The 27,524-nt window shown below is 42.8% G+C and overlaps 1 protein-coding gene across 1 annotated transcript in view; it reads left to right on the forward strand.

The window, feature by feature from the left end:
• Positions 1–27,524, forward strand: part of SPRED2 (sprouty related EVH1 domain containing 2) — a gene marked incomplete at both ends in the record, with an annotated part of 67,474 nt that overhangs the window by 28,811 nt on the left and 11,139 nt on the right. Inside the window, 3 exons of the mRNA XM_079721110.1 lie at positions 9,324–9,501; positions 17,516–17,684; positions 19,863–19,927. Coding sequence (XP_079577236.1) covers positions 9,324–9,501; positions 17,516–17,684; positions 19,863–19,927 — 412 coding nt within the window. The remainder of the gene's footprint in view (positions 1–9,323; positions 9,502–17,515; positions 17,685–19,862; positions 19,928–27,524) is intronic.

Below are 27,524 nucleotides of genomic sequence, written 5' to 3' on the forward strand. Positions count from 1 at the left end.
AACTTCTAAAATTGCCTTCGGGTGCTAAGATTTCCTTCAGCCAACACTTTATTGCCCAGGTTTAACACTGCCCGGTGTTATGGTTTTAGGTTGTACATTAGCATAACAGCTCTAATGCCTTTATCTTTATTGTGCCCCAGTTATAAGTGATCCATCATTGTGGATATTATATATTTATCAATAGTATTCTTGTGGTTTCTGAATTTAAGCTCTGAATTTCAATGTAGGTAGGAAAGGTTTTTTTGTTGAAGAAAAAGAAGAACTATAGCTCCATCCTTAAGACATTGGATATATTAAATAAGTAAAATCAAAAGGTTTTGGTTAAATGATTTTTCCAAAAGGGGAAAAAAAAAATCGAGAGCAACAGAAGTATAATCTAGCTGAATCACTCTCTTCCTGTGGAGGATTTATGCTTGTTCAAACTACAGGTGAGGAAAGCTTAGAGGTTAAATTTTAAATTGTGGGTTTATTATTATTATTTTTTGTGGGGGGCGCTGCATTGGGTCTTCGTTGCTGTGCGCAGGCTTTCCCTAGTTGCGGCGAGCGGGGGCTACTCTTCATTACGGTTCATGGGCTTCTCATTGCAGTGCATGGGCTTCTCATTGCGGTGGCTTCTCTTGTGGCGGAGCATGGGCTCCACACGTGCGGGCTTCAGTAGTGCACGTGAGCTCAGTAGTTGTGTCTCACGGACTCTAGAGCACAGGCTCAGTAGTTGTGGCGCACGGGCTTAGTTGCTCCGCGACATGTGGGATCTTCCCGAACCAGGGCTCGAACCCATGTCCCCTGCATTGGCAGGCGGATTCTTAACCACTGCACCACCAGGGAAGCCCTAAATTGTGTTTTAAAGACAGTACAGTGGAGTGATTCTAATATAACTTTGTAAACCTTGCTGAGAAGGAAACCCCAAAACCACTGTTTTGTAAGGTAACCTCCAGCGTACCTGGGCGCTGCCGTGGGTATCATCACCTCCCGTTCAGCGTGTGAAGGTTTGCCCTTGGAATTGGGGCTGTCACTGAGGTGAGGGATCAGGGGCCACGAGAAGCTCTGACTTGCCTCGCCAGCTGTAGGTTTTTCTAGCTCACCAGAGTGCTCCCTGATCAGTGTTTCCAGGCTGTGGGGATGTCAGGACCCCTAACTGCCTCTGGTATTTCCTCAACTATTTCCTCACAGACCTCTTAAGCATCTGTCAAGCTTACATGTTTAACTTCCAGCCCTGATCTTTATTCCTTTGTGTCTTGGCTTCATTTCCTTTTCTTGGCCATTATGGGTCACAGGACCCATGAACAGCAAGTACCCTCCACTTGGGACAGCCGGCAGGGTGTCCATTCCCATGGACGTCTGCAGGGTGTGTGTTTCAGCCCCATGTGCCAGAGAATGATTTTCGGTGTACCTGCTACTCTGGCTCTTGTGGCCTGAAAGTGTGAGGTGCCACTTGGAGATTGGAAAATGCACATTGTAATGTAAAGGAAAGTATTGTACATAATATTTTAAACAAGGTAGGGGCATTTATTTTGAATCATGGAAACACTAGCTCATAAAAATGAGTTTGCAGTGGTTATTCTAAAGGAGAGTTTTTGTATTAAATTTTCAGTAGGAAAATAAAAGTACTAGAGGCCCATGTCTAATAAACTTCAACTTCCTAGGATTGGTTCTAAGGAATTATTTATAAGTTATTAAATTTATAAGTTATTAAATTCCTATTTCAAATATCAGTCATGCTGGCAATGTCCTTCGTAGTAATGGAGAAAACAACCCCTTTTAATACATGCACTATAAAATAGTGTGTGGGTGAGTAGGTCTATTTATATGCTTCAGGGTAGCTAGGTAGCATGAACAACAAAGATGCTGGGCTTATATGGGGCATGTGAGGATGAGAATGAGCACGCCCCATACCTCCCCCTCTGGGTCAGGGTGGGCTCTAGTGACCTTGCAGGACAGCAGAACTTACCAGCTGTGATGCAGGATTAAAGTGGGGATTCCTAGGGAATTCCCTGGCGGTCCAGTGGTTAGGGCTCTGCGCTTTCACTGCCAAGGGCCCGAGTTCAGTCCCTGGTCGGGGAACTAAGACCCACAAGCCGTGTGGCACGGCCAAAAATAATAATAAAGTGGGGATTCCTAAAACATTTTCTAGTTACCTTCACTCCCAGATTCTGAGCCCAGAACATAGTAAAGGAGGAAAACCTATTCACACTCCACAGTATAAGCAGGAACCCCTGCTTTCCACCCAGTTAGTTTCTGGATTAAGATTACATCCCCAGTCATTGCAAGGCAAGCACCCACCACCTTCAGGTACCATGTTATATATTGGGGTTCCATTCCGAAAACTCATTACATGCCATTTTAAAACTGCATAAATTGATCACAAAGATAAAACACATAAAAGCTCTGCTGTATCCTCTGGGGGAATGACTCTGCATGAGCAAGATGAGCTGCAGCATCTCAGAAATGCAGGGACACTATGAAGATTGGATGAAGAGCCTGCTTTCTTCTCTGGGTGAATCTGGTCCCTGGCAGAGGGCCTTGGTGCCGTGCATTCAAAGTTATGGTGTCAGTACCTGTTCGAGGTACATGGATTCTCTTACTAGCAGATATGGGGGTAGGGCAGTTTCCAAGACGACTCTCCATCAAGTGTACTTCATGGCTGATTTCATGGATGTTAAGTGGGGAAGCCTTTTTCTTGAGTGATCTTAGCCCACTTTTTAGCTCCCCAACTCTGATATCATGCAAGCCAGTTCTCTTTAAGAAGCAAACACTTAATGTTCAGAAAAGTCCTTCTCTGCTTCGTAGTGGCTGCTCATTAGCATTTGAGAGGAGAGCCAGGTGCCTTCACCAGAATTGGCTCCTGTGGGGTCTCGCACCTCTAGATGCTTTTCTTACCACTGTTGCCTGTAATGGCCTAACCATACAAACAATACAAATTTTGTTTGACAATAAGCGGGCAGAGCTAGTGTTCTACCTGTAGGGGCTTGTACAGAGCTGAAAACCACGTTTCCACCATGCATAAAACTCCATTATGTACAGCTTTCCTTTCCAAACTTTATAAAGTTTGGATTATATAAATTTCTAAAACCAGGGCAGCCTACTTTAAAAAAATTCTTAAGTAGTTGATACCTAATAAAACTCAAGAAACCACCACCACCCTTTTAAATAGAATATGACCAGTTTCTTTGGCTTCTCAACTCATTTGATTCTGCTGAAATATTTTGTTGATCCTTTTTAAAAAGATGACAAGACACATATACTTCACACACATATGTTTTATACATACATGTAATACTTTATATATACATAACAATTCGATTAAATCAAAGAGCTTTTCTAAATCTATAGGCTCAAGGAAGACTCGGGGTGGGCCGGGCGTGTGATTACAGTGAAGAGTGGCCCTTGTCCCCCTGGAGGACGTGGTGTTATATTTGGCTCAGCTGGCGGCTTGTGGTTGTGCTGGGACCGAGAGGGAGCCTGAGAGGCGGCGATCTGGACTAATCCCTCTCAAGGTCTGGTGAAGTGGAGAAGGATGGAAAAGAGAGCTGGGAGGAAATGAATGTAATGTTTAGCATAATGGAGAGATAAAGGAGCGCTGTGATCAGATAAGGGCTGGCTGAGGCGGGGGCGGGGGAGGTATTCATGGGGGATGTCGAAGTTGCAGGCTCTCTCTCTGAAGCCAGTGGGAGGGGGGGAGGAGCGGAGCGCCAGTTCCCAGATGGCAGACGGACTGCTTCTCTCCAGGTGTGCCTGAAATGTAGGCTCAGACCTGTTCTTTATAAATCTGCTGTTTCTCCTGCTGTCCAAGGCCCGACAGGCCTCCCTGCCACTCCGTTCTCCGACAGCTGAAAAAGGCAGGCAGTCAGGAAACCCAGTCCTCAGTGGCCAGGCAGGCTTGCCTTTAAAGGACCTGCTTTTGTAATTAAAGTCAGCCTTTCAGCAAAAATAATTATGATGGCTACAGTTGACCAAGCTTCTTTTTATCAGGCACTGGACCTCAGTTACTGCCTTTTTTTTTTTTTTTTTTTTTGCGGTATGCAGGCCTCTCACTGTTGTGGCCTCTCCCGTTGCGGAGCACAGGTTCCGGACGCGCAGGCTCAGCGGCCATGGCTCACGGGCCCAGCCGCTCCGCGGCATGTGGGATCCTCCCGGACCGGGGCACGAACCCGTGTCCCCTGCATCGGCAGGCGGACTCTCCACCACTGCGCCACCACGGAAGCCCTCAGTTACTGCTTTTAACCCTCAGGACATGTCAGCACGGTATACTCTTCTTCGTTTTTTGCAAATGAGGAAACTGAAGCTCAAAAAGAGGCTTCTTCAGCTACTGAGAAGGTCAAGGCAGTGCTGACCTGTCTGGCTTTGAACATTCTTTACAGACACAATGCTGCCTCATCACTGTTTCCTACAATCCCTTTGTTTACTTCTGTAACGTGGCCCAGACAGGGCCTGCTTTGAATCTGGGGAGAACAGCTTAGAACAGAAAGGCCTGAGATCCAGAACTACTTGTGCCACCTTGGAATCAGCACCCCAAAACAAAAATCTAGCTTTAAAATTGTTCTTTCTCTCCCTCCCCATCCTGCCGTGGGATGTCACCGACCTCTGTTGCATGTTGAGTGGATTGCAGGACAGCAAGTCCTGGTTTTACAAAAAAGGCTACATGTGGGGAGTGCAAAGCTTTGTCCTTCAAGGAACCACGTTTGGCCAGATCCCCAGCCCAATTTGAAAAAGCCAGTTTTACTCAAAATGCATATAAAGGATATAGTGGTGGTCAGGTGGTGGTCAAACACCTTTTGTAATGACATTGATTCTTAGGGTCAGTTTAACTCAAGTTCAGACACTAGGGAGGGCTCCATTCAGTTTGTGTTTGGACCCACGCCTGGAACTTCACCAGGTCCTAATCAGTTACACCAGTTTAACAGTTGAAACTTTGAGAAGCATGAGGTTATTGTTGTTGACAATAGCGTTTTGGGGGAATTTTCTAAAGCGTACCCGCAGCATTTTTCTTGTGCACATGAAGAAACGCATCTGCTTTAGCCTTTCCTGCTTCATCCCGCACCCCACAGACTGTTGTTTAATTCTTTCCAGAAAGAGGGAGGGAAGGTGGGAAGGGAGTTTTTTCCGTCTTTATACCTTTTTGGTGGTAGAGTTCATTGTCCTTTCTGTTCTGGGCAGGGTGAGTGCCTGAATAATGTAAATACACCACGGATAGGAAGCAGTTGGCATGCGGCCATGCAGCTGGATTATGCAGACGCCCTTTGCAGCTTTTAGTGCAACACTTTATCCCCCTGCCTTGTTTTCAACAGTCACTTGCCTCAGTTAATGCTGGCTATTGGGGTTGCTGCCAGAGGAGATGGGGGGCTTCCTTTCCCCACTCTCAACACCAGGTCCTAATCAGTTACACCAGTTTAACAGTTGAACTGGTGTTCAGCTGTTAAACTGGTGTAACCATAGAGAAGCGCACCACAGAGAAATCTGTGCCCTCGGGAGTGGGCATTGAAGGAATCAGGGCAGGAAAAGAGGATGCTGCAGACCACAGTCAAAGGCCAAAATTAACAGCCCCTGTAGTCTGGAAGCCAGGGGCTGGGGTATTTGTTTGAATCTCTAATAAATGAATACTTTTTGGAAATAAGTTTATGGCAACAACATAAGTAATGCAAACTTCCCTTTTTCGTGTTTACTTAATCCCTTCAAAGGAAGGGAGAAAAGCACACAGCCGCAACAAAAAAAAGTAAAAGCATGTTTTAGCAAGAGGCGTGTAGAGTTTCAGTTATTCACCTTGGCCATTTCCTGTTGGGATGAACCCACAGTACATTCACAGATGATTTGAGAAAGCTGTGTTTCATACTAGAGAATTACACATCCTGGGAACCCTTAGTTTTTCTAGAAAAAATGGGGAATGCGGGGGGAGTATATTCTCAAATTATGTGTATGTAACTAAACAAATATTATAAAATGTTCTTAATCTCTCTGATCTAAAGGAATATGCATGTTGAATCCTGAGGTGAATGGATTAATGAAGAAACCATGTGACTTTTTAAATTCAATTTTCCTATTAATGAAAAGGAAATCTTTAGCCTATCCCAGTTAAGCTGTTGTGGCTCATAAGCAAATGAGTATTGAACACTATATTTTCTCAGAGATTTTCTTAGCTGCAAATAAGTTTTTAAAACCTGTTTACAAGTATTGTCTATTTAACCCATTCATTCCACGACCTACTACATGAAAGACATCACTCTAGGTTCTAAGGATATAGCAGTAAACAAAAAGGGCAAAGTCCCTGCTCTCATGGAGTTTACATTCTGGTTGGGAAAAGTGGGCAAACAGGGCAAATGTTGATTTAGTAGCATGTAGAGAGACAAAGCACGGTGAGAAGATTTAAGAGGAGTGGAGGGTGCTGCTTTATATAAAGTGGACGGAGAAATCTTCTCTAATGAAATAACCCTGGACAGAGACCCGAATGAATTAAGGAAATGAGCCTAGTTGGTGTGTGGAAAGAAGAGTGGGAAATGGGGTTTGAAGCGAAGGAAATAACCAGTGCAAAGGCCCTGAGGTAGGGTGCTTGATGTGGAGGACCATCAAGGCCGATGGGACTGACGTGGGATGAGCAAGGAGGAGAGTAAGATACGCACTAGATTTTGACTCTTACTCGGAGTAATATAAGAAGCTTTTGGAGAGTGAATAGAATGTCTTAGTCTGACTTACCTTTCGACTTTCTTAGAAAGTTGGGCAGGTATGGGAAGTAAGGAGGCCAGTTAGGAGGCTGTTGCAATCATCAGAGAAGTGTTCTGGATATATTTCAAAGGAAGAGCCAGTTGGGAATCACGAGTTCAGTCTTAAACATGTTAACTGAGGTGCCTACTAGATGCCAAAGCAGAGAAATCACATAGGCAGTTGGTTTTACTGATCTGAAGCTTAGGGAAGAGGTCTGGGTATGGAAATGTGAATTGGGGCACTGTTAGCACATGGAAAATATTTAAGTGGAGTCGTTGGCCCCGGCTTAGATCATGGATCGTTTAGGCATAGTTAAAGCGGGGGAGGCAGCAAATACTGGCACCAAGTAGGAGGCGTGCTAGTGGGCGCCGGTGCAAGGTCTCTTCTGAGTGTGTCTGTTTTCTCAGTGAAATTAAAGCATGCTCATCCATCATCTGAGAGGGAGGGGGCAAGAGGACATATGAAACAGTCTTTTGGGGGATGGATCAGGGAAATGTAGCAGGATGCTGGGTAGACCCACTTGAGTTTAGTGGTTAGGACTTCGAAAGTAGACCTATGAGCCTAGTAGAGTGGGGTCTTTCCCTCTGGCCATGTGCAGCATCCTGAGTGAGGGCATGGGGTTAAGTAGATGGCAGGATTTCACCAGGGTTTGGAGTTTCACTGGGCAACTTCAGTAAGGAAAGAGAAGGCAAACATGTTTAGGTTTTCTGCAAGAGTATCATGATAGACCGTGGAACTTAAGTTGGGTAGAGAATCAAGTGAGAACATGAGGGTGTGGAGAACAGGGCACAATAGATTGTTGGCCCTGAGGAGGTGAAGAATTATTGGAATCTAGAGAGTGTGAGCTGCACTGTAGGGAGATGGTGGCTGGAGAGCGGGATGCTTAAGACTGACAAGGTCAAGAGAGTGACCTAGGCCTGGGTGGCTGAGACAAGGACACTGAAGGAGAAGAGTTCCAGAAACTGAGAGGTCAAAGAATGGGAAGGATCCTCTGGGTGAATGATGAAACTACGAAGAATCATGCCAGGGGTCATGGTGAAGAGATGGAGTGACAGTAAGCGCACTTGCTAACCTCGTCAAGGAATGAGGAGAGGTGACCAGAGGTCTGAGGAAGGGGGCACGGCCAGACTTGTGAGCTTCAGAGGAACTGCAGAGAGTGCCGATAGCCTGCAGTTGAGGTGGCTACCCTACCCGGCATCTACGCTGAGCGGGGGAAGGGTGCAGGAGAGAGAAGGCAGCCACAGGAGTGGGCCACGTGACTCAGCCAGAGCGCGTTTTCATTTAGGTTAAGAAAGTGAAAGGAGGTACCTGGAGTAGTCAAATTCATAGAGACCGGGAGTAAGATGGGGAGTTAGTGTTGAAGGGTACAGCGTTTCAGTTTGGGAAGATGAAAAACGTTCTGGAAATGGATGGTTGATGTTCTGGTGATGGTTGCAGAACAGCGTGAATGTACTTGATGCCACGGAATGGTACACTTAAAATGGCTAAAATAAATGTTCCATTATGTGTATTTTACCACAATAAAAACAAGTGTGAAAGGAAGGGTTTAGGAAGTAAAGGGGGATGTTGGCCCTTGAGTCCCAGGGGCACAGTGGGAGGGGCGCTGGGTCACAGTAGTGGGTGAGCTGCAGGGGGTGGTAGGGAACCTGGGTGGCTTTGCCTTTGGGGGTGAGTGAGGTGAAGGATGTGGGGCAGAGGGGGACAGTCTGAGTGGGGGTTGGCAGATCGCAGGTTGCCCGGCTAGGCTCTGAGCACTGGGCCTGGGGTGCGTAGAAAGAGAGGGTTCTATGTTACTCTGCATCTTTGTTTCCTTAGAATCTGGTACAGTGCCTGGCATGTAGAAGATGGGGATGTATGTTTGAAGGATTAAAAAAAGCAATGTTGTTCCAAGAAAGAAAACAGCAAGTGAGAATTTAATGGCCTTGCCGAAAATCCAAATAAGTTTCGGAAAAGTGATGAAGAATGAAAAGAAGCTAGAGTTGGCCTCTGGAGGAGAAAGAGGATTTTTGGCCAATGTGCAAAGGAACTTATTGCAAAATCAAAGTTTAGACTGGAAAAAATAAAATCATAAACAGAAGGCTATTTGAAATATTTAAAGGGTATTTGAACTGAAATATAAATGATCGCACGGTGAATTTGATTTAGGAGTGGACTATCATGTACTTAATGCTAAATCAGAAGATTATTATCCTTATAAAATGTTAAGCTTTGGTCATTCATTATAAACCAAGTTGTAAGGGTTGAAACCATAATGTCCTCTTAAATTAATAGATTCATCTTTCCGAACTTATAGATACCAAACTGCAGATAGAAGTTCATTCGTTTTATTATTAATATGTCCACCTAGAAACCGGAGAATGTTATGCTTGCATACATCCTCAAAGATTCACAACTATTTTTTAATGACTGGGCGTCTTTTTTTTTTTTTTTAACGTACTTTTATATTGAGTTTAAGAGTTTGGGTTTTTCCCTGAACATTGATACAGGCTATCTTTTAAGGTTGCTGCCAGGTGTAGATTTTCTTTTGATGAGTCCCAAAAATGCTGGCTGTGGTCCCCTTGCACTGTGAAACGTGTCCTCCAGCTCCAGACCATTGTCATGCCCCATTCTTCTTGTTGTTGTCGTTTTAGTGACAGCTATATTGTGCGCGTCAAGGCTGTGGTTATGACCAGAGATGACTCCAGCGGGGGATGGTTCCCACAGGAAGGAGGCGGGATCAGTCGCGTGGGGGTCTGTAAGGTCATGCACCCCGAAGGCAATGGACGAAGCGGCTTTCTCATCCATGGTGAACGACAGAAAGACAAACTGGTAATGGCAGACGTGCAACGCGTGGGTTAAATTAGCAACGACTGATTTCTTGACATTAAATCATAGCCCTTTTCCTGTAGGTATTTTTTTCCTTCTTTCTCTGACTTCAGACTCTTGCAAAAGCTTCCAAAGTTAGAATTCACGGGGCTGGCGCCAAATTGCAAACCCTAACCTTGGCTTTTCAGTGAAGTCACTTTTTACTACACACCATATAACTCAGATGCTTAGAAGTTGTGCATTTGGCTGTCTTATTTGCGTCTTGATTAATTAAGCTGTCTTTCTGTCACTGTAACAAGATGTTCAAAACGAAAGTATGTTCTTTATTATGAATCACATCGTAGTGAGCTGTGAAGTCACAGTTTTTTTAAACATTGGGTTTATTCATGGAGCATGCCATCAAGGTTTGGATGGTGAGAGATAGAATGCAAAGAGGAAGTGTCGTCTGACGTTACTTCTAAATAAATGTTTATCTCAAAAATACTGCAGCTTCTATTTCATAAGCTAATGGATAAAACATGTTTGGTAAAAGAAAGTAACAAAAAGCAGCGCCATTACACTCCTGTAATAAATCTACATGCTTAAAAATAGGCACTTTGGAGAGTAATCATTATCTCACAAAGATGGGGGCGTTGATAGTTTATAACATAGTTTCATGGAAGGACTGGATGTCCAGTTCTATGTTATGAAGGAATCTATGATACAAAGGAAAATTGTCTATTTTTAATTGGTGGCCTTGAATCTGGGAGAACATGCTCCTATCTGTATTCGATCCTGGAATGTATACTCCAAAGCCAACCATTGATTCAAAATGTGCAGGATCATGCAGTATCTCAACAGAGAAAATACAAAGACACCACAGGAATAAGTCAGTGATACATTTGAGACCCTTGACAGCAGCATGTGTTGAGTTTTATGTGCTGAGTATACAAACTTAATCTTCTTCTGCAACCACTTCTTAATGTTTATAAAGGTTACAAAATAAGGCAGAACAATTTCTAAATGTTATATATGGATGAACAGAAATGGTATTTTCACACTTGATTCATTTCTGAAAATGAAATGAATGAAAATGTAAAGGGAGAATATAGCTCATTTTAAGAAACATGGCCATTCAAGAAATTCCTTACATAATAGTCAAATAATTAAAACATTCTTGTTTATAAGATATTCATAATAAAGGCAATGTAACCACACTAACAAGAAAAAGTGAAATAACTACCTTTTATCCAGCATTTACCTAAGGGCTGAGTACAATGCTAGCCCTTTAGTTAAGATGTATCATTGTATCCTTACAGTAGCCTGTATGGCTATAACTGAAGAAACTAAGATTCAGAAAGACTCTTTGTTCTGGATGACCCATCTTGGGGGCCGGGAACCAGTATTTGATACCCTGTCACTCTGACCCCAAACTGAGCCAAAGTCGCATGTGCATAACCACCTCTAGCCCTTTGATATAGTTTTTTTCCCTTTGTGCGTATTTTTATTTTTACCTAGCTGTAATCAGAACTCGTAAACAGTTTTATATCTGTGTGTGTGGTGTGGTTTTGTTTTGTTTTGTTTTTTTGGGCCACATGGCATGTGGGATCTTAGTTCCCCGACCAGGGATCAAACCCTTGCCCCCTGCAGTGGAAGCGTGGAGTTTTAACCACTGGACCACCAGGGAAGTCCCTAAAGTTTTATATTTCATAAGATATTCTCATAAGAAATTTTCCATGTTGCTGGTATCAGGTTGACGTTCCATTGTTTATTTGAGGATCTCCTTAGTGTCAAATGTTAAGATTCCTTCCCTTCCCACTACCCCCAGTATTATCTATCTGCATTTTCCACACATTATTTACTTGGAATAATTTGAGGGGTCAAATTTTTATGACTTTTGATACTTGTACAAAGAGCTGCTACCAGCATATATGAGAATTTTCTTTAACACACTGAGGGTCATATATTTTAAATCTTTACCAATTTGATTAGAGTAACAGTGGTATCTTGTTGATTAATAATGAGATCAAATGTTTTTCTGTTTGTTAAACAGTCTTAACTGTGAATTATCTGTCAGTGTCCTTTGCATATTTACCTTTTGGGGCCTGATTTTTCTCCTTGATATGTATGCCCTTTAAGTACAATAAATATACTCATCTTCATTTACATATTTGCAATTATTTTTATAATCTATTGCTTGCCTTTTTTATTTTAGTGGGGGTTCTTTTCCTACAAAAATTTTGCTAGAAAAATTTTTTTCACTTTTTCACTTTTTATTTTTATTGTTACTACTTTTGTGTTAGCAAATTATTGTACCTGAATGGTTACATCTTTTTAGGTCTGTTTTTTCCTGGTATTTCTGTGGTTTGTCATAGAATATGTCAACCTGAAATAGCCTTTAGATTGTCTAATTCAGCCCTTTCATTTTATAGGTACATTTATAAACTTGTATCGTACCACCGACTTGACCATAGTAATTGTGAGCTTCTACAATTTTGTTTGAGGCCCTTTATGTAAATAACCTCAGTTAAATTCCTGCAACATTCTGAAGGAGGAGGATACTATTGATATTATCTACACTTTGTAATGGGGAACCTCAATTCTCCAAGAAGTGATCCATTTCCTCAGTCTGGGGCACATAGTCATTAGCAGAGCCAGCACTGGGAACCATTTCATTGTGAAGCCAAAACCTGGTCCCTCCATACCAGCTCTGCATGGGAATAGGATAGTCCTGGCTGTGGACCAGCCTCTGTTGTGTGTTGCTATTGCACAAGGATTGTGTGCCTCATCCCCTCCCCTGTCATGTTTCTCCATCACCCTCTCCCTCTTCTTGTCCCCCTTATATTCTGTGACTCTACACTTCTGGACTTTTATATATTATCTCCACTAGTAGTTAAATCACACACCCATACACCCAGATGTGCTTCTGCATCTTTACATCCCTCACTGTGCCTGTTTCACACTCTGGTAAATCCTGGACTCCTAACACACAACCCCACACACGCACTTATGGCAATATGGTGACTCCTCCTTTGGCCCCCAAGCTTACGTAATGCAGCATTTCTGCCCACTGGAGGGTATGAATCCTCCTGGAAGCTGTGCAAATGGGGTGGGGTTGTTGAAGGACACCCGTCCCCCTCAGTGGTGGGATGGCGAGGAGAGGGTGGAGATCATTTTGGGAATACAGAGAATGGATGGTATCAGAGTTCCCAGTATTCCAACAGGGACAACCAGCCTTTTCTGATAGAAACTGTTGTCAGTAGTTTTTCCAATGTAGTGCAGTTCTAGAATTCAGCACATTGGTTTTTGTTGTTGTTACTTGACTTCTGTGTTGACGCCTGTGAACTGAACTTCCATTGTTTCTATGGGAAAAGTCTGTGTTCTAAATATCCATTCACAAAGTCATTATTTGGATAATTTTTGGTGAGTTGGAGACAATCACGTTTTCCTGAGAAATTATATGTAAACTAAAAATTTCTGAGTTGAATCTCATTTTAGATGGATTAGAGGATTTTACTTCTGAAATGAATCCTGTGAGGAACTACCTTATGAAGGTGAATCACAAAATCTAAAAGGTTGATCATTCCAGCACAGGTCTGTGAGCACTCCCACACACATTTGATGGGAGTTAAAGCTGGCAAAGCTCTTTGAAAGGCAATTTGGCAGGATATTAATTTAAAATGTGTATTCCTTTTTACTTGGCAGGTCCACATGTAAACCCTATCCTATGGAAATAGACTGCAGAGCTTTATGGATAGCTACAGTTATCAGAGAGTTTTGGTCTCAGAATCCCTTTACACTCGAAAAATGTATTGAGGACCCCAAAATGCTTTTATCTTGTAGCTTATAGCTACTAATATTTACCATACTAGAAATTAAAACTGAAATTGTTAAAAAATCTTAATTAAACAGTAGTGTTAGCATAAATGACATTCTTTACAGGCAAGAATAGGCAAATAACTATATAACTATTTTCCAGAAAAAAAATGATTAGAAGAATAGCATTGCTTTGCATTTTTGCAGATCTCTTTATTATCTGACTTAATAGAAAATAGTTGCATTCTAATGTCTACTTTTGCTTCCAATCTGTGGCCATATGTTTTGGTTGAAGTATATGAAGAAAATCCAGCCTCACACAGATATGTAGTTGGAAAACATAGAAATATTTTAATAGCCTTTTCAGACCATTGTAGATACACTTCTTTGATGCTACACCAAAACTCAGCTTGTAGTAGTTTCTTTTTTTTTTTTTTTTTTTTTTTTTTGCGGTACACGGGCCTCTCACTGTTGTGGCCTCTCCCGTTGCAGAGCACAGGCTCCGGACGTGCAGGCTCAGCGGCCATGGCTCACGGGCCCAGCCGCTCTGCGGCATGTGGGATCTTCCCGGACCGGGGCATGAACCTGTGTCCCCTGCATCGGCAGGCGGACTCTCAACCACTACGCCACCAGGGAAGCCCTGTAGTAGTTTCTTAAATGTGGACTCTGAAACCATATCAATGACCTTTTTATACTCTATTACATTAAAATCCACTGGTTTATCTTTCTCTTTGCATGGATCTTTTACTCATTCCTGATTCTGTAACATCATGCATTGGTCATTTGGAAAATAATGGTTTACTGAGTTAAACAGATCTTCTAAATGTTGATACATTTAATTCTACAATATCAAAAATCACATTTCTTAATATCACCACTGATCTCATTAGAAAAGTCTTAAGTATTGGGAAGCTGTCCAAAATTCAAATTTTCACTTGAAAGTTGAAATTTTATTATTGGCAACAAATACCTCCTTGTTTTCCTTGAGGTGACACGCTCACTGTGTTCATCTTCAAGAAAATGTCTGCCAGGTACCCAAGTCTGAATAACCATAGTTCACCTGTAGGCTGTTCTTTCAAGTAAACCTGGTGATCCATGAGGAAAGTAGTTAGTTCAACTCACAGCTGCAGCCATTACACACGTTTTTCCTTGAGACAATCGTCATTCTTCCCCATGCAGTAGAAGTAAAAAGGCTGTGAGAGATACTCTTCCCTTTTCTAACTACACATTTGTGCAAAGCCAGAGTTTCTTCCCATACTTCAGCCAAAGCAACGTATTACAGCAGATCAAATGCAGAAGCAGATATGAGAATCCAATTATGTGTACTTCCCATTTCATCACACGAGATGAAAGATGTGTATTCACAGGTCAAGATGTAATAATTTTTAACTGCTTCATCAAGTACAATCCTACATAAGACTGGCCTTTTTTACTTTGACCATGTGACAGTGGTGAATCCAGTGACTTTGGTACTGTTTGGTGCCACTGCCTGGCCTTGATTCATGCCTCAGCACAGCAGTTTTACCCACCGTTCCTTTTGTACCATTAGCAGAACTGGCAACACAATGAAAAAGCAAAAATATCTTAATATATGAAAATAGTTTTGCCATCCCAGACCCCGTGAAAGGACCTGGGGGTGCAGAGGGAAGTCCCCCAAGAGACCAAACTTTGAGGACATGTTCAAGGATGTTCATTCCAGCATTAGACAATGTAAAAGCGGCCAATTAGAAATGACTTAAATGCCCATTAGTGTGGAGAATGGCTGAATAATTTTAATATATCCGTACTGAGGAATATTATTTATGCAGCCACTAAACAGAATCCTTTTTACCTTCCTATATCTCCAAGACATGTTTTTGGGGAAAAGGCAAGTTGAAGACCAATTTATAGGTTTGGCTACTTTTAAACAGACTCACACACACAAACTTACATGCGTATGTAAAGAAGCTGCAGGAACGGAACTGGAGTTGTGTCTACCATACTGACAGTGGGCAGTTCTGGAGAGGGAGAGGCGTTGAGGTTAGGGACGGTGAGATGGGCAAGAATGGAACCTTCATGGACTCACCTAAATTACTTAAATCTTCTACAATATGGATTTCTTGCATCGATTTTTTTGAAACCTCCAACAAGAATATATAATCACTTTTTTTCTCCCCACGCATCTGATTTAAAAAGCTATTTTTAAAAGCCTTTCTCAACTTTTAAGTCAGTGCCTAAACTTCATTTTAGAAGATTGATACCTATTATGCCAAAACTTCACTAGAGGGGTTATACCTGTTAGGAAGATGAAAGCATTTGAACGTTTTCACTTTTGTCATTAAACTTAGATAGGTAATGATGTAATTTTGTTTAAGAGAACAAAGAAAGGGTATCTGGCCTCCTCCCCCTCACATAATTTAGGTGGCTGAACTTTACTTTTCTAAGAACTTTTTACACTTCTCTAGGAAAATGTACCTTTGGAATAATCTTAAACTCAGAAAATGTCAACCAAAGACTAATTGTTTTCACCCAAAAAATATGGAGAAAACCAGAAGTCTTTGTTTTTACAAAAAAGTTTATTTTGAGACTTTGCATTGAGACTATTAAATTCTAAAATAGATAACATTTGTTAGTTAAAGCCTTGGTTATTTGGATTTCCCCAATTTGGAATGGGGCTGGGCTGACATTTAATCATTGTGCTATTCTTAGGGGAAAATGGCCATAGTAAGCAATTTAATCATAAATAGAACTGTGCAAGGGGACTGTTGTCTTCTTTCAATACAATGGAATAAAGTTAACTGCTTGGGACTGCTATTTGATATGCCAATTTGACTATTATTCTCATCTATTAAGTTAGGGAACATTTATTAGGCAATGCTTAATTTCTGTTTGCTTAGACTTATTCTTGAAAGTTGTACTCATTTAAAGATATTCTCTCTAGTTGGAATTTTTATTAATTTAGGCAGGCCTTTATTCTTTCACTTAGTTAAAAATTAATAAGATCTCATTTTGTTAAATGTAGAACTTTGCCAGAACAAGATCAAAGCTAGTAAAACTTAGCAAAATCATTTTGATATATACATATATATATATAATGAAACCATAGAAATAAATATTGTCAGTATTTTGGAGCTTTCTATGAATAAAGACTGGAGTTTACATTCACATGATTGCAATGCCTCTTTTATTCTATAATCTTAAACTCTGGTATCTTTACCAGCAATAGCACTCTACACACAGAGGGAGTTATTTTATAAAACATCTTGATCTTTTACAGTCTGATTAGGGGAGCAAGACTAATGCACACGAAACTGTTAGAGAATAATACGAAACCAAGTACTAAATTGTGAAGGTGACAAAAACTGAAGTAAATAAAAGACTAAAACATAATGCGATATACTGGGAAGCGTGTATGACCCTGTTAGGTTTCTTACTGTGGTGTTTTTAAAGCATGTTCATGTGTACGTTCATTGATAACGTTGGTGTTGCTTCCGCTTTAGAGATAAAAAGGTCAAAGGTCTAAAACAATCTGCTCAAAGTCGTAGCTTAGTAAAAAGGCCATTCTGAGACGAGATTGCTAGAAATTTGGAGATTGTTCTAATAATCCAGGTAAAAGGTTAGTAGAGACCTAGATCACAGGGTTGATACAAAAGATGTTGAAGGAAAAATGAAATGGATTGGTGAATAATAATACAGGGGATAGAGAAAGCCTAAGAGGCAAAAGAAAACCACAGAGATTTGAGCCAGAGAGAATGAACAGAGAGGGGTTGGCATTGCTAGATAGGGGAAGTTACTAGGGGCAGAATTTTCAGAGCAAGTTAGTTATTTGCTCAGCTTGTTGAATTTGAGGTCACTGAGAGACACCCATTAGGATAGGAGAAGGAACATTGAGACCCCTGATGTAGAAGCAGTCAACCTGGAACAGAGCAAAGCCCCAAGACTGGACCTCAGCTTAGTGCCCCCTAGTCAGGGGCAGGAGGAAGGAAAATGAGCGAGGTAAAGAGCATGGTTAAGGGGTACAGCAATACAGCGAGGACCACCAAGGGTGTGGGGTAGCAAGGAGTGGATGGTCAACAGAGGCAGACAAAGCCTTCCTCCGAGAAGCCTTCAAAGATACGTGAAGGCAGAGGGGAGGGTTTTCGTTAGTTGCCACCAAGGACAATGGTTCCTAGTTAGATTTTTGTAACCAGACGCAATCATGACGATTTCACAAGTAACCCGCCTGTGTGTTTCAACCCTTCAGGTGGTATTGGAATGCTATGTGAGAAAGGACTTGGTCTACACCAAAGCCAACCCAACCTTTCATCACTGGAAGGTCGACAATAGGAAGTTTGGACTTACTTTCCAAAGCCCTGCTGATGCTCGAGCCTTTGACAGGGGAGTGAGGAAAGCAATCGAAGACCTTATAGAAGGTATTGAAATTATTGCTGCATTCTCAGTGGGACTATGGGAAGTTTCCAGGTTCTTTTTAATCTGAATTGTCTGCCATCATATATTAGTGGATTATTTGCAGGAAGGTTGGGGGCCAGGTCAGTAGAGGCCAAAACTTTAGGAACATCCAAGGAGAAAAAAACTTTAAGTGACAGTGCAGGGGAAAAGGAGATGGGTTTCAGAGTAAAGAATGATTCCAATTGGTTTTTAGACTCTGCTCTGAAAAGACAAGTTCTAGACTTCCATGTGAATGACTTTTTGATGTGTTTTACCTTTCCCTGACTATTGAGAAACAGCTTTGGTCAGATTTGGTCCAGAGGTGGAGAATAGATTCTAATGGGCCCAGAAATCTCCATGCCTTCCCACTGTTGTGTAAGGAGAGCCCAGGGGGTACGTCTGCCACTGAAAAGGCAAAGGGATCTGTGACTCCTTAGTCCATGGGTGAGCAGCTGGTAAACACTGTGTTGCATTTAATCGTGGCCTGGAAGGCTCTTAGGCAGTGAGTTCTCATGGGCTTTTCTAGAATCCACAGAGTCCAAACATACAAATTCTCCACTTCGACACATTCAGTTATCAAATCAAAGGGTTCAAGGTTCCATAGCCAGGGCCCTGTGAATAAAGGAATATTAAGCAAGGCATGGTAAAGCCAAATTCAGAATTTGGGGAGATTAATCACAAAAGAATACATGTTTTATTTGTATATGAAATAAATATGTTCTGAAGTCATTTTCTTCATTGCGGATTTGGGGGAAGAGAGAAAAGCAAATCTCAAAAGAAAAATCTCTTAACATCAGCAGGGAGACATTTCTGGCTGGAACACGAATCAGGGAACTGCAATCCCAGGGTGGTCAAAATGAGTAACAGCCAGTGTTCACATCATAGATCTGACACAAGTGGCAAATGTTTAAAATCTTGTTATTAAACATAGCTTTTAAATGTTTAGAAGAGAGAGTATCCTGTATTATTGGTAGAAGCAGTATGTCCATGTACTTAGTCACTGAAGCTACACACAGAATTTGATTCTCTTGTAATTTTTTTCTCTGTAGACACTCTACCTAGCTCTGTTCTATCAAACTTGCCTTAAACGTTGATTGACTAGAGTAATTCAAATAATAGAGAAAAATCCTCAGAGATCAATAGGAATTGCACACAGGGTATTGTGGGACTTGTTTTTCCTCCTGTGATCCCTCTTTGGCAATGTAAATGTTTCTCATTCCTTTCTGAGCAAATCTTTTGATTTCAGTTTCATGTAATAGCAAAATATTTTCCAAATGTACATTTTGTAAGACCTAACGAAGAAAAGGAGAAGATAGAGACTAAATTTACCTTTTGGTAGATCTATCACTTATGCAAATTTAAGTGTGTTTTTCCTTTTGGCCATTAACAGTGTCAGTTGATTTGATCCACACATTACGGAGTGGTATTAGGAAGGAAAAGGGGAAGTTATAGTGATTTGCCTGCCAGAATGAAGAAAGCATTGAACAAATAAACCAATTGAACCCTAAATGACCATTATTTTTCCTGATGGAATAAACTGGGTTTTCTGACATGAACCTAAATGTTGGCCCACAAAAACGAAGAAAACTCATCGATACCCTAGTATTGCAAGAGAAAACCTCTTTGCCCAGGTATCAGCTTAGAAGGTGGCTCCCACAATCTGGGGTTTAGAGTACAGTGTCTGAATTTCAGCACAGGAAGCAACCATACTAGCTACTTAGTCAAATCCCCTCGTGAGTAAATGAAAAGCCCTGACCTCTAAGTCCAGTTATGCAGTGAGATGGTGGCCCGTCCAACCTGGAGTTCTCCATCCATTGCTTTTCCCACTACACAGTGGGGGCATGGGGGTCACTGGTGGAGTCCGGTCATGATGCATGGCCTCTGTGGTGCTTCTCTGTGTACTTGTTCTCCAGTGGCCAGTGAGGGAGTTTGAGGGATTGATTTGGGAACAACAGTAGGCAAAGTTCATTTAGGGAACATGTTGGCTAGAGTCAATTAAGAAGGGTAAATTAAAAGCATTTAATTCCCAGGTAACATATTTCTGCTGGTGATTCACATGTGAAAGGAATAGGATGTGGTTTATTTGAATATACTTTTTTAAGTGATTGGCTTTGACTTATCCTCTTTAGAAACACCTTTTTGTGGTTTTTGTGTCTTTTTAGGCTCAACAACCTCATCTTCCACCATCCATAATGAGGCTGAGCTTGGTGATGATGACGTTTTTACAGTAAGTTCCCATTGTCCTGTGCTTTCCAGATGAGTTGGTGAATAATCAGAGAGAGGTTCTGTTTAGGGGCATGAGAGACACTTGGCAATTTGGTATTTGCTGTTGCTGTTGGGATGCTGTCAGGGAGATCTCTGCCTTGTCATAATCTTGCTGCCCCGGGTTTTCCCTGGTCCCTCATGTTGCCGTGATGCTACAAGGCACATAGTATCAGCTCTCCTAGAGCTGTCCAGGGCGCTCTCCCAGTCTTCCTTCACACTTAAGGTGACTAGCCGTCCTGGTTTGCCTGGGACTGTCCTAGTTTTAGCACTGGAAGTCCCTAGTCCAGCAAAATACATATTTCAATCCCAGGCAAACTGGGACAACTGGTCACCCTACTCTCAGAGTCTTGCATTAACAACCAGCTCCCTCAACCTCCCTTGCGCGGTGGGTGCCGGGCAGGGGTGGGTGCCGGGCAGGGGAGTAGCCTTCCTGATGAGTAATTAAACATCTGATAAGAGAGTCCTGAAGGCCCAGTTGAGGTTAGGGCCAAATGTGCTAAGGCAGGAAATGGCTTGGATATTTTGACACAGCTTGAGTTAATGGGATGTAACTGGAGACAAAATGATTTCTCAGCTTGCCCCTTCACTAAAATTCTGTGCTTTTAGAAGTTAATTAAACAAACAGTTCACTGTGCACCTGCTGTGTGCTTGGTGCCGTCAGGAGCTGTAGGGCAGCATTTCAAAGTCTCGGCCTTGACCCACAGGAAGAAATACATTTAAATTGTAACCTAGGACACACATCCATAGACATCCCAAGCCAGATCGTATTTCATGCCCTGCATTGTGATTCTTTTCTCTTCCTTTTAATTTTCTTCTGCTTTTTATTATGAAACTTTGCAAGCATACAGGAAAATTTAAAGAATAGTACAGTGAACACCTGTATATTCTACACCTAGAGTCAACAGTTGTAACATTTTGCCCCATTTGCTTTATCTGTGCATGTGTGTGAACTTACACATGCGGGCGCACACACGTAATTTTTCTGCTGATCCAGTTGAAAGTAAGTTGCCTCTAAATACCTGAGCATGCATTGCGTAAAAATAAGGCGTTCTCCTATACCACACCATTACTGGACCTAAGAAAATTAATAGGAATTTCATAATATCATCTAATAGTTCCCCGATAATTCCTCAGTTGTCCCAAGAGTATCTTTTATAAGCTGTGTTTTTATTTAATATTTTAAATATTAGTTGCAACCCTTTAAACTTGATTCCCGACCCACTCATCCTGCAACTAGTAATTTGAAAAACACTACTTTGGGAAGACAGAGGTGTGTGAACCCAGCTCCAGCCCTCATGGAGGTAACCGGGTGGTCTGGACAGCAATGAGATGGGCCTGTGAGAAGCTTAGAAGCCAGCACAGACTGTAAAGGGCTCTGGCCCAAGGTCCTTTACAAGGAGGGTTGTGGGGGTCAGAGAAAGACCCCTGGGAGCTGAGGCTGGACCGGACCTCGGTGGCATTGGAACAGGGTTTGGGAACAGGCTTCGAGGCGGGGAGCGAAGGTGGCAGCAGGGATGCATGTACTGAGTTGCCTGAGCATTTCAGACCCCGACCTGACGTGAGTAGAGAGTGCTTGGGATGGGGGCACGGGGGGGATATGTCAGGAAATGAACTCAGTTGTGCCTCCGCACAGCGGCTGGTGTAATGTGGCTCTGAGCAGGCTTCCTATAGCGCTCCAAGCAGATCCTCTCGACAGTTGGCATGTTGCTTACATCTGTTCCTTTGTCACGTTTTGAGAGACAAACAACAGCAGGCGGGTTAAAAGGTGGCTTCCTGTGCTCCAGAGCAAAACTGTCATTCGCAGCTGCTTCCCAGCTACCTGCCAGAAGTGATTTATGGAAGCAGGAGAGGGCAAGAGGGAACAGGCTGATGATGGAAGCCAGCATCCCTCCTGGTTTTGTCCTTTAATCCACAGGGGATCAATGTGCTGCTCTAGGGTAAGGCCGAATGCCTGGAAGGAAGTATAGAAACAGCCCCGCTGCTTCCAGACACTCGGAAACTCACTGCAGGAGGAGTGCGACTTAATTGCATTCCCTATGGGCCCTGATGTATATGATCCTTGCCTTCATTCCACTTGTTTACAAACAGGGGCCTATTAATAGGCCTCCCTTCCCCAAGACAAGCCCAGTCATTAAGCCATTGACTATTAGCAACATCCCATGTAAGGATGGGAGTGTCGTCAGGGGCTAATGGGCCAGGTTTCCTGTTTGTTCACGAGCTCCCTGTTGTGAGACATTTTGTCCTAAGAAATCGGGGAGATTTCTGAAAGCTGGAGCCATGGAAGAGAGCAGCTGCGTTAACTCCTGTGTAGCCTATAGCTTCCCAAGGTTTGTTGCGTTCTAAAACTTATATTGGTAAGACAGATGTTTAGAACTTGGAACTCATTTATTATAGAAAGAGTATAAATGGTGATAGACCCTCTTACAGCTTACGATGAGCCAGAATGAGAATTTTCTAAGAGAACAGTGTATGTGGGAGAAATCCTTTAGAGGCATAACTTGAGGAACCAGGAGTAGATCTTTTGTTTCTGCTGCTGAACCAGGGGTTTCCCTCTTTTCAGGGGATTCCTTGGGACCGGGAGGAAGATAGGACACTGGACAATATATGGATGCACGTTCCACGTTGGGGGATGAAGTGGAGGAAGGGGCACCCCCATATCCACCGTGGAGAAGTTGTTGGGCTCGGGTGCTCGCCAAGCCTGGGCTGTCTTATACTTTCCTGACTCTTGGCCCCTAAACCAGCCTGTCCCCCTGACTTCTCAGGATGGTAATTAGCATCCAGCTTAGCATGTGTACACGCGTGTGCAGACACATACACACATCCTCTGCCCATGCGTCTTGCCAGTCGCCAACACATTGCCTCGGCAGTCATCCCACGCCTCTCCTGCCACCAGCCTGGTGTGTGTCCACATCTTTCCTGATGGAGCCACCACCAGAGACTCCAGATTAGCCACTGCTCTGATTTTCTGAGTCTTGGGCTATTGATCCATCTATGTGTCTTAGTATTTCTCCCTGAACCGATTGTGATTGTTCTCTCTTCTTTCAAATCCCATAGTACTCTTGTTTATTTCTCTCTTGCTACTTGAAAGCCTGTTGCTTTTTTTGGTTTTCGTATTTTAACTGCTGAATGAATGACTCTTCATCTAATTAGAAGCAGTCCTCATGATAGTCTCTACAACCTTATAAAGCTTTGCTGTATAGGTGCTCAATAAATGGTTGCTCTGAACCCCAGTATAGTATGTAACAATCATAGGGTTTCATATTTTACTCATTGGCTTTATTGCTGTCCTGGGGGACCATCTAAAGGTGGGTGATTTTGAGGCATTCTCAGTAGCTTCATGTCATAGTTTTCTCGCTGTGTTTTCCGACGCATCTACAACTAGGAGAAGAGCTCCAAGCGTCATCACCCACTCTAAGCCTTTGGCTTTTCATGTTCCGTGTTGCCTTCCACCCCTCACGGTCTCCTCTGCTCGCTGGGAGACCTCAGATACCGTGATCCATCCAGGTGCACGCAAATTCCTAGGTAGCCAGGGTGTGCCCAGCATTAAATATGGATGTGGGAGGGAATTCCAGTGTCTGAGCCATTTGGTACAAATTTGTAAGATGAGTAATGGAGAGGGTATAAAGCAACAACAACAAAGGCTAGTGTTCTGTGGCGGGCATTTGGGGGCCCTGTTGAGAGTCAGCCCGCTCTCATCCGTGCCTCTGGCAGACAGCTTTTCATTTCTCTCCCCAGAGCCGGGGAGCCTTGAGAGGGACAGAATGGAAGGACCCTCGAGAGTCTATCCCTCTGTTGTGCTTTTGTCTTGTGGGGGAGACACGTGCTCGGCGTGTCTTGTGGAGGAGGCCCACGTGCCCTTGAGAGATGGACAGTGTAGCTCCGCGGAGAGGCCGAGTTGCTTTGCTCCCCAGCTTAGGACTGACATTCTCCTGGCGCCCTAGAGTTGAAGACTCTGGGCCCAGAGGGTTTGGGGCCCACAAGGAAGGGGGGTCATCGGGGATGGGGAGGCAGTGAGTAAAGGGACTATATAGAACTAGAGAGGCTCTGGGTTTTATAGTCATTTAATGAACAATTTTCCAAGTTCTTATTTTGTAGGATTGGATCCATTGAAACCTGGTGGTTTCTTTACTGCTGCAGAGCTCTAAAATCATTTACAAATGTTATTAGCATCTTCATAGCTAGACAAGGAGAATTTTAATACAATCTTGGGAGAATGCAGCTGCAGGGTACACGTACTTCCAGAGCAGGCTCGTCGAGAATCTGTGGTCAAGTGCTGTCGGTGCTTCAGCTGTCATTGTGCTGAGTGGCTGGATTCTGTCTCTAAAGCTGGGGGATTAGGGAAATATTTGCTTTATAGAAAGATACTTGGGGTGTATAAAATAGCTAAGTCTTCATCTTCCATAATAAGAAGGCCTTAAATAATATCCAAAGCTGCAAAGCAGGAAAGAGTAGTATTAACAAGATGCTGTTTAAAAAGATGGAGAGAGAAATACAAGGAGAAAGAGCCACAAGAATTTATTTCTCTGGGGAGTGAGAAGCTGAGATGGGGAGGGGTGAGATCACTACTTGAGATATTAAATGATATACACGTATTGATTTTTTTTTAAGAAAGAAAAAAATAAGAGGGAGTTTTCTCAAAAAGGCGGGGAGGGGGTTGGTCAAGGGAGGAGGAGGAATCCAGCAATCCTGATTTCCGACATCTGGGGGTTTAAAGAGATTGAAGAGACTCAACAGAGGTTGAGTTGTGTGGCTCTCGGTGCTCTTCCTCCGGCTGTTTTTTTCTGCCTAGTGTTAGGAAGCAGTGTGTCCACCATGGAAATAATGGCACATTAAAGGTAGGAGACCTGACAAGAGTTAGCTGGAAATGTTTGGCTTGCAAGGAGGTGAGAATAGCTGTAGACGTGCCAACGCCTCAGAATTCTAGGTCTTGGAATTGGAAGGGATTTTTTCATGTCAGCTGAGCCAGCCTCCTTCCTTCTGGTAAACAAAGTAGGATTTGCCTCATTTTATAGACACAAGTCGTGAAGTCAGATGGGCGACTTGCCTAAGATGACACAGCCAGTTCATAGTGGAGGAGCAATGAACACCCTCTCCTCACTTACCCCGTTCACCACTACCGTTTTGCTCTACGTTTGTTGAATAATTATATTTATGGTATTTCAGCTGCTCTATTTTTTATGTCAACCTTATGCAAGAGTTATGTTTTAGGTTCTCCTGGACCCAAGTTGGAAAGGGGAGAAGAGATAAGAGAATAAATATGTAACCAGTGCCCCGTGTGGCCCATTCATGTGACAGACTTGGAGCCTGAGTGTGTGTTACAGCCTAGAAGTCCCCAGAATAGCAATAGGAAGGCCGGCCCTATATGAGGTTTTTTTTCTTTTTTCTTTATTTGGCTCTGCCGGGTCTTAGTTGCGGCACGCAGGATCTTTTAGTTGCGGCATGTGGGATCTTTAGTTGTGGCATGCGAACACTTAGTTGTGACATGTGGGATCTAGTTCCCTGACCAGGGATCGAACCCGGGCCCCCTGCATTGGGAGTGCAGAGTCTTAGCCACTGGACCACTAGGGAAGTCCCTATAAGGTTTTGATTTATTTTCCCACCTCCAAGGTTTATTCTCCCACCTCAGTATTGCTTCTGGATTTGGGCAGCACTTCTCAATAGGGATTCCTAATGAACCCCTCACACTTTACAGCATCCATCCTATGTAACGAGTTAACTTCTCTCTTGTGCACCTAGAATAGCACTAACTGTGTACCGTCATTTGCAGAATTGAGAAGAGTCATTCATAGCATTTTGTGTGGGTCGGAATTCTCTCCTAGAACCCAGTTAAGAAAGGCTGGTTGGGATATATGTATATGTATAGCTTATTCACTTTGTTATAAAGCAGAAACTAACACACCATCGTAAAGCAATTATACTCCAATAAAGATGTTAACCAGCCTTTTTTTTTTTCTTTTTTTGTTTATGTTGTGGTGTTTCATCATCCTTTCATTGTTTAGGTAGGCAGTCCTCCTTCACGTAGGAAAAATGTCTTTTACAGCATTGTCGGATTTTAGCCATGTTTTTGCCCAGACTGGAAAACGTGGTTCTTCGTCGTGCCCTATGCTTGAACCCTTGATATCCTGTTCCTCACAAGCTGCATTTGATTACTTTCTGGCTATTCAGAGCAGTTGCTCCTAATGACATCTCCAACCCCTCCCGTCCACTTCAGGTATTTTCTAAAGCGTGGCTAGAACATGTGGTTGAAACCAAAGTATGAAGCAGTAGTTTGTCTTGTCCTAGGTGAGCTTTTGAGTCTTTGCAAGTTGTGGTTATTTTCATTCTTGATTAAGTAGAAAAAAATGAATTTGTGGAATTCTGTAAATATCAAGCTTTCACTTATAGAATCAGAAGACTGCAGCATATCACAAAATTTTCCTTTTCTTGAAGAGTTTTTTCCACCTAATCCATCCCCAACACACATTAAAACTGAAGGCAAATCTACCAGTTTTGTAATAAATGGGGTTCGTTTACTGATTTTCTAAGAAAGGGGATGTTTTTAAAAGGTAAAGTGCCACAAACTCCTGTTTGTGCAGAGTTTGGAGGTTGGGGAAAGGCCAGGAGTCTAAACTTGGTTCTGCCATTAATTAGCTGTGATCATTGATCCTTTTGGACTCAAAACCTTCCCAGGGTGAAATATTTCCTTTGAGTTTCTGTTTGCTGGCCCAAGGGGAGGAGAAGGAAAGGCACTGTGGTGTGGAGCTATCCCTGGCACTGTGCCCTGCACTTTCATGTATGTTACTGTATTTGGTCCTCACAACTGACCATGAGGTACTTATTGACACTTCCATTTCTGCAGATAAAGTCCCCAAGGCTCAGAGAGGTGAAGCAACTTGTGCTCAGTTCCATACACTGTTTACCTAGAATACAAACCCCAAATCTGCTTGCTGCCTTTCAGAGAACTTTAAGAAAAGGAAATATTTATTCAATAAGTTTCAGTAGATTTCGCACATGAAATATACCAGATTCTCATCATTGCCAAAGAGCTGCCTAAATAATGGACTTTTCAACTAGTACATTGGCTTAAAACCTCAACTGACTTCTTCAGTGGCAGTATGGGGTTCTCTTGTGCCCGCCTGAGAGCCCCAGTCTCATTTTAGAAGATCAGTTGATCAAAAATGTTTCTGTTGGGCTTCCCTGGTGGCGCAGTGGTTGAGGGTCCGCCTCCCGATGCAGGGGACACGGGTTCGTGCCCCGGTCCGGGAAGATCCCACATGCCGCGGAGTGGCTGGGCCCGTGAGCCATGGCTGCTTAGCCTGCGCGTCCGGAGCCTGTGCTCTGCAACGGGAGAGGCCACAACAGTGAGAGGCCCGCGTACCGCAAAAAAAAAAAAAAAAAGTTTCTGTTTTCTTTACCCTTGGAATTAAGGGAGTGGGATAGAGTGGTGCAGGGAGAGAATAAGTAAAAGAGAAAATAGGTTGAAAATGTAAATTACGTCTACAGAGTTTGACTAGTGAAACTAATCTATGGCGGTTTGTTAAGAAAAGCAAAAATGTTTTGGGGGAAGGACAGCTATGCTT

This window comes from Hyperoodon ampullatus (assembly GCF_949752795.1).
Source record: "Hyperoodon ampullatus genome assembly, chromosome: 15".
NCBI lineage: Eukaryota > Metazoa > Chordata > Mammalia > Artiodactyla > Ziphiidae > Hyperoodon > Hyperoodon ampullatus.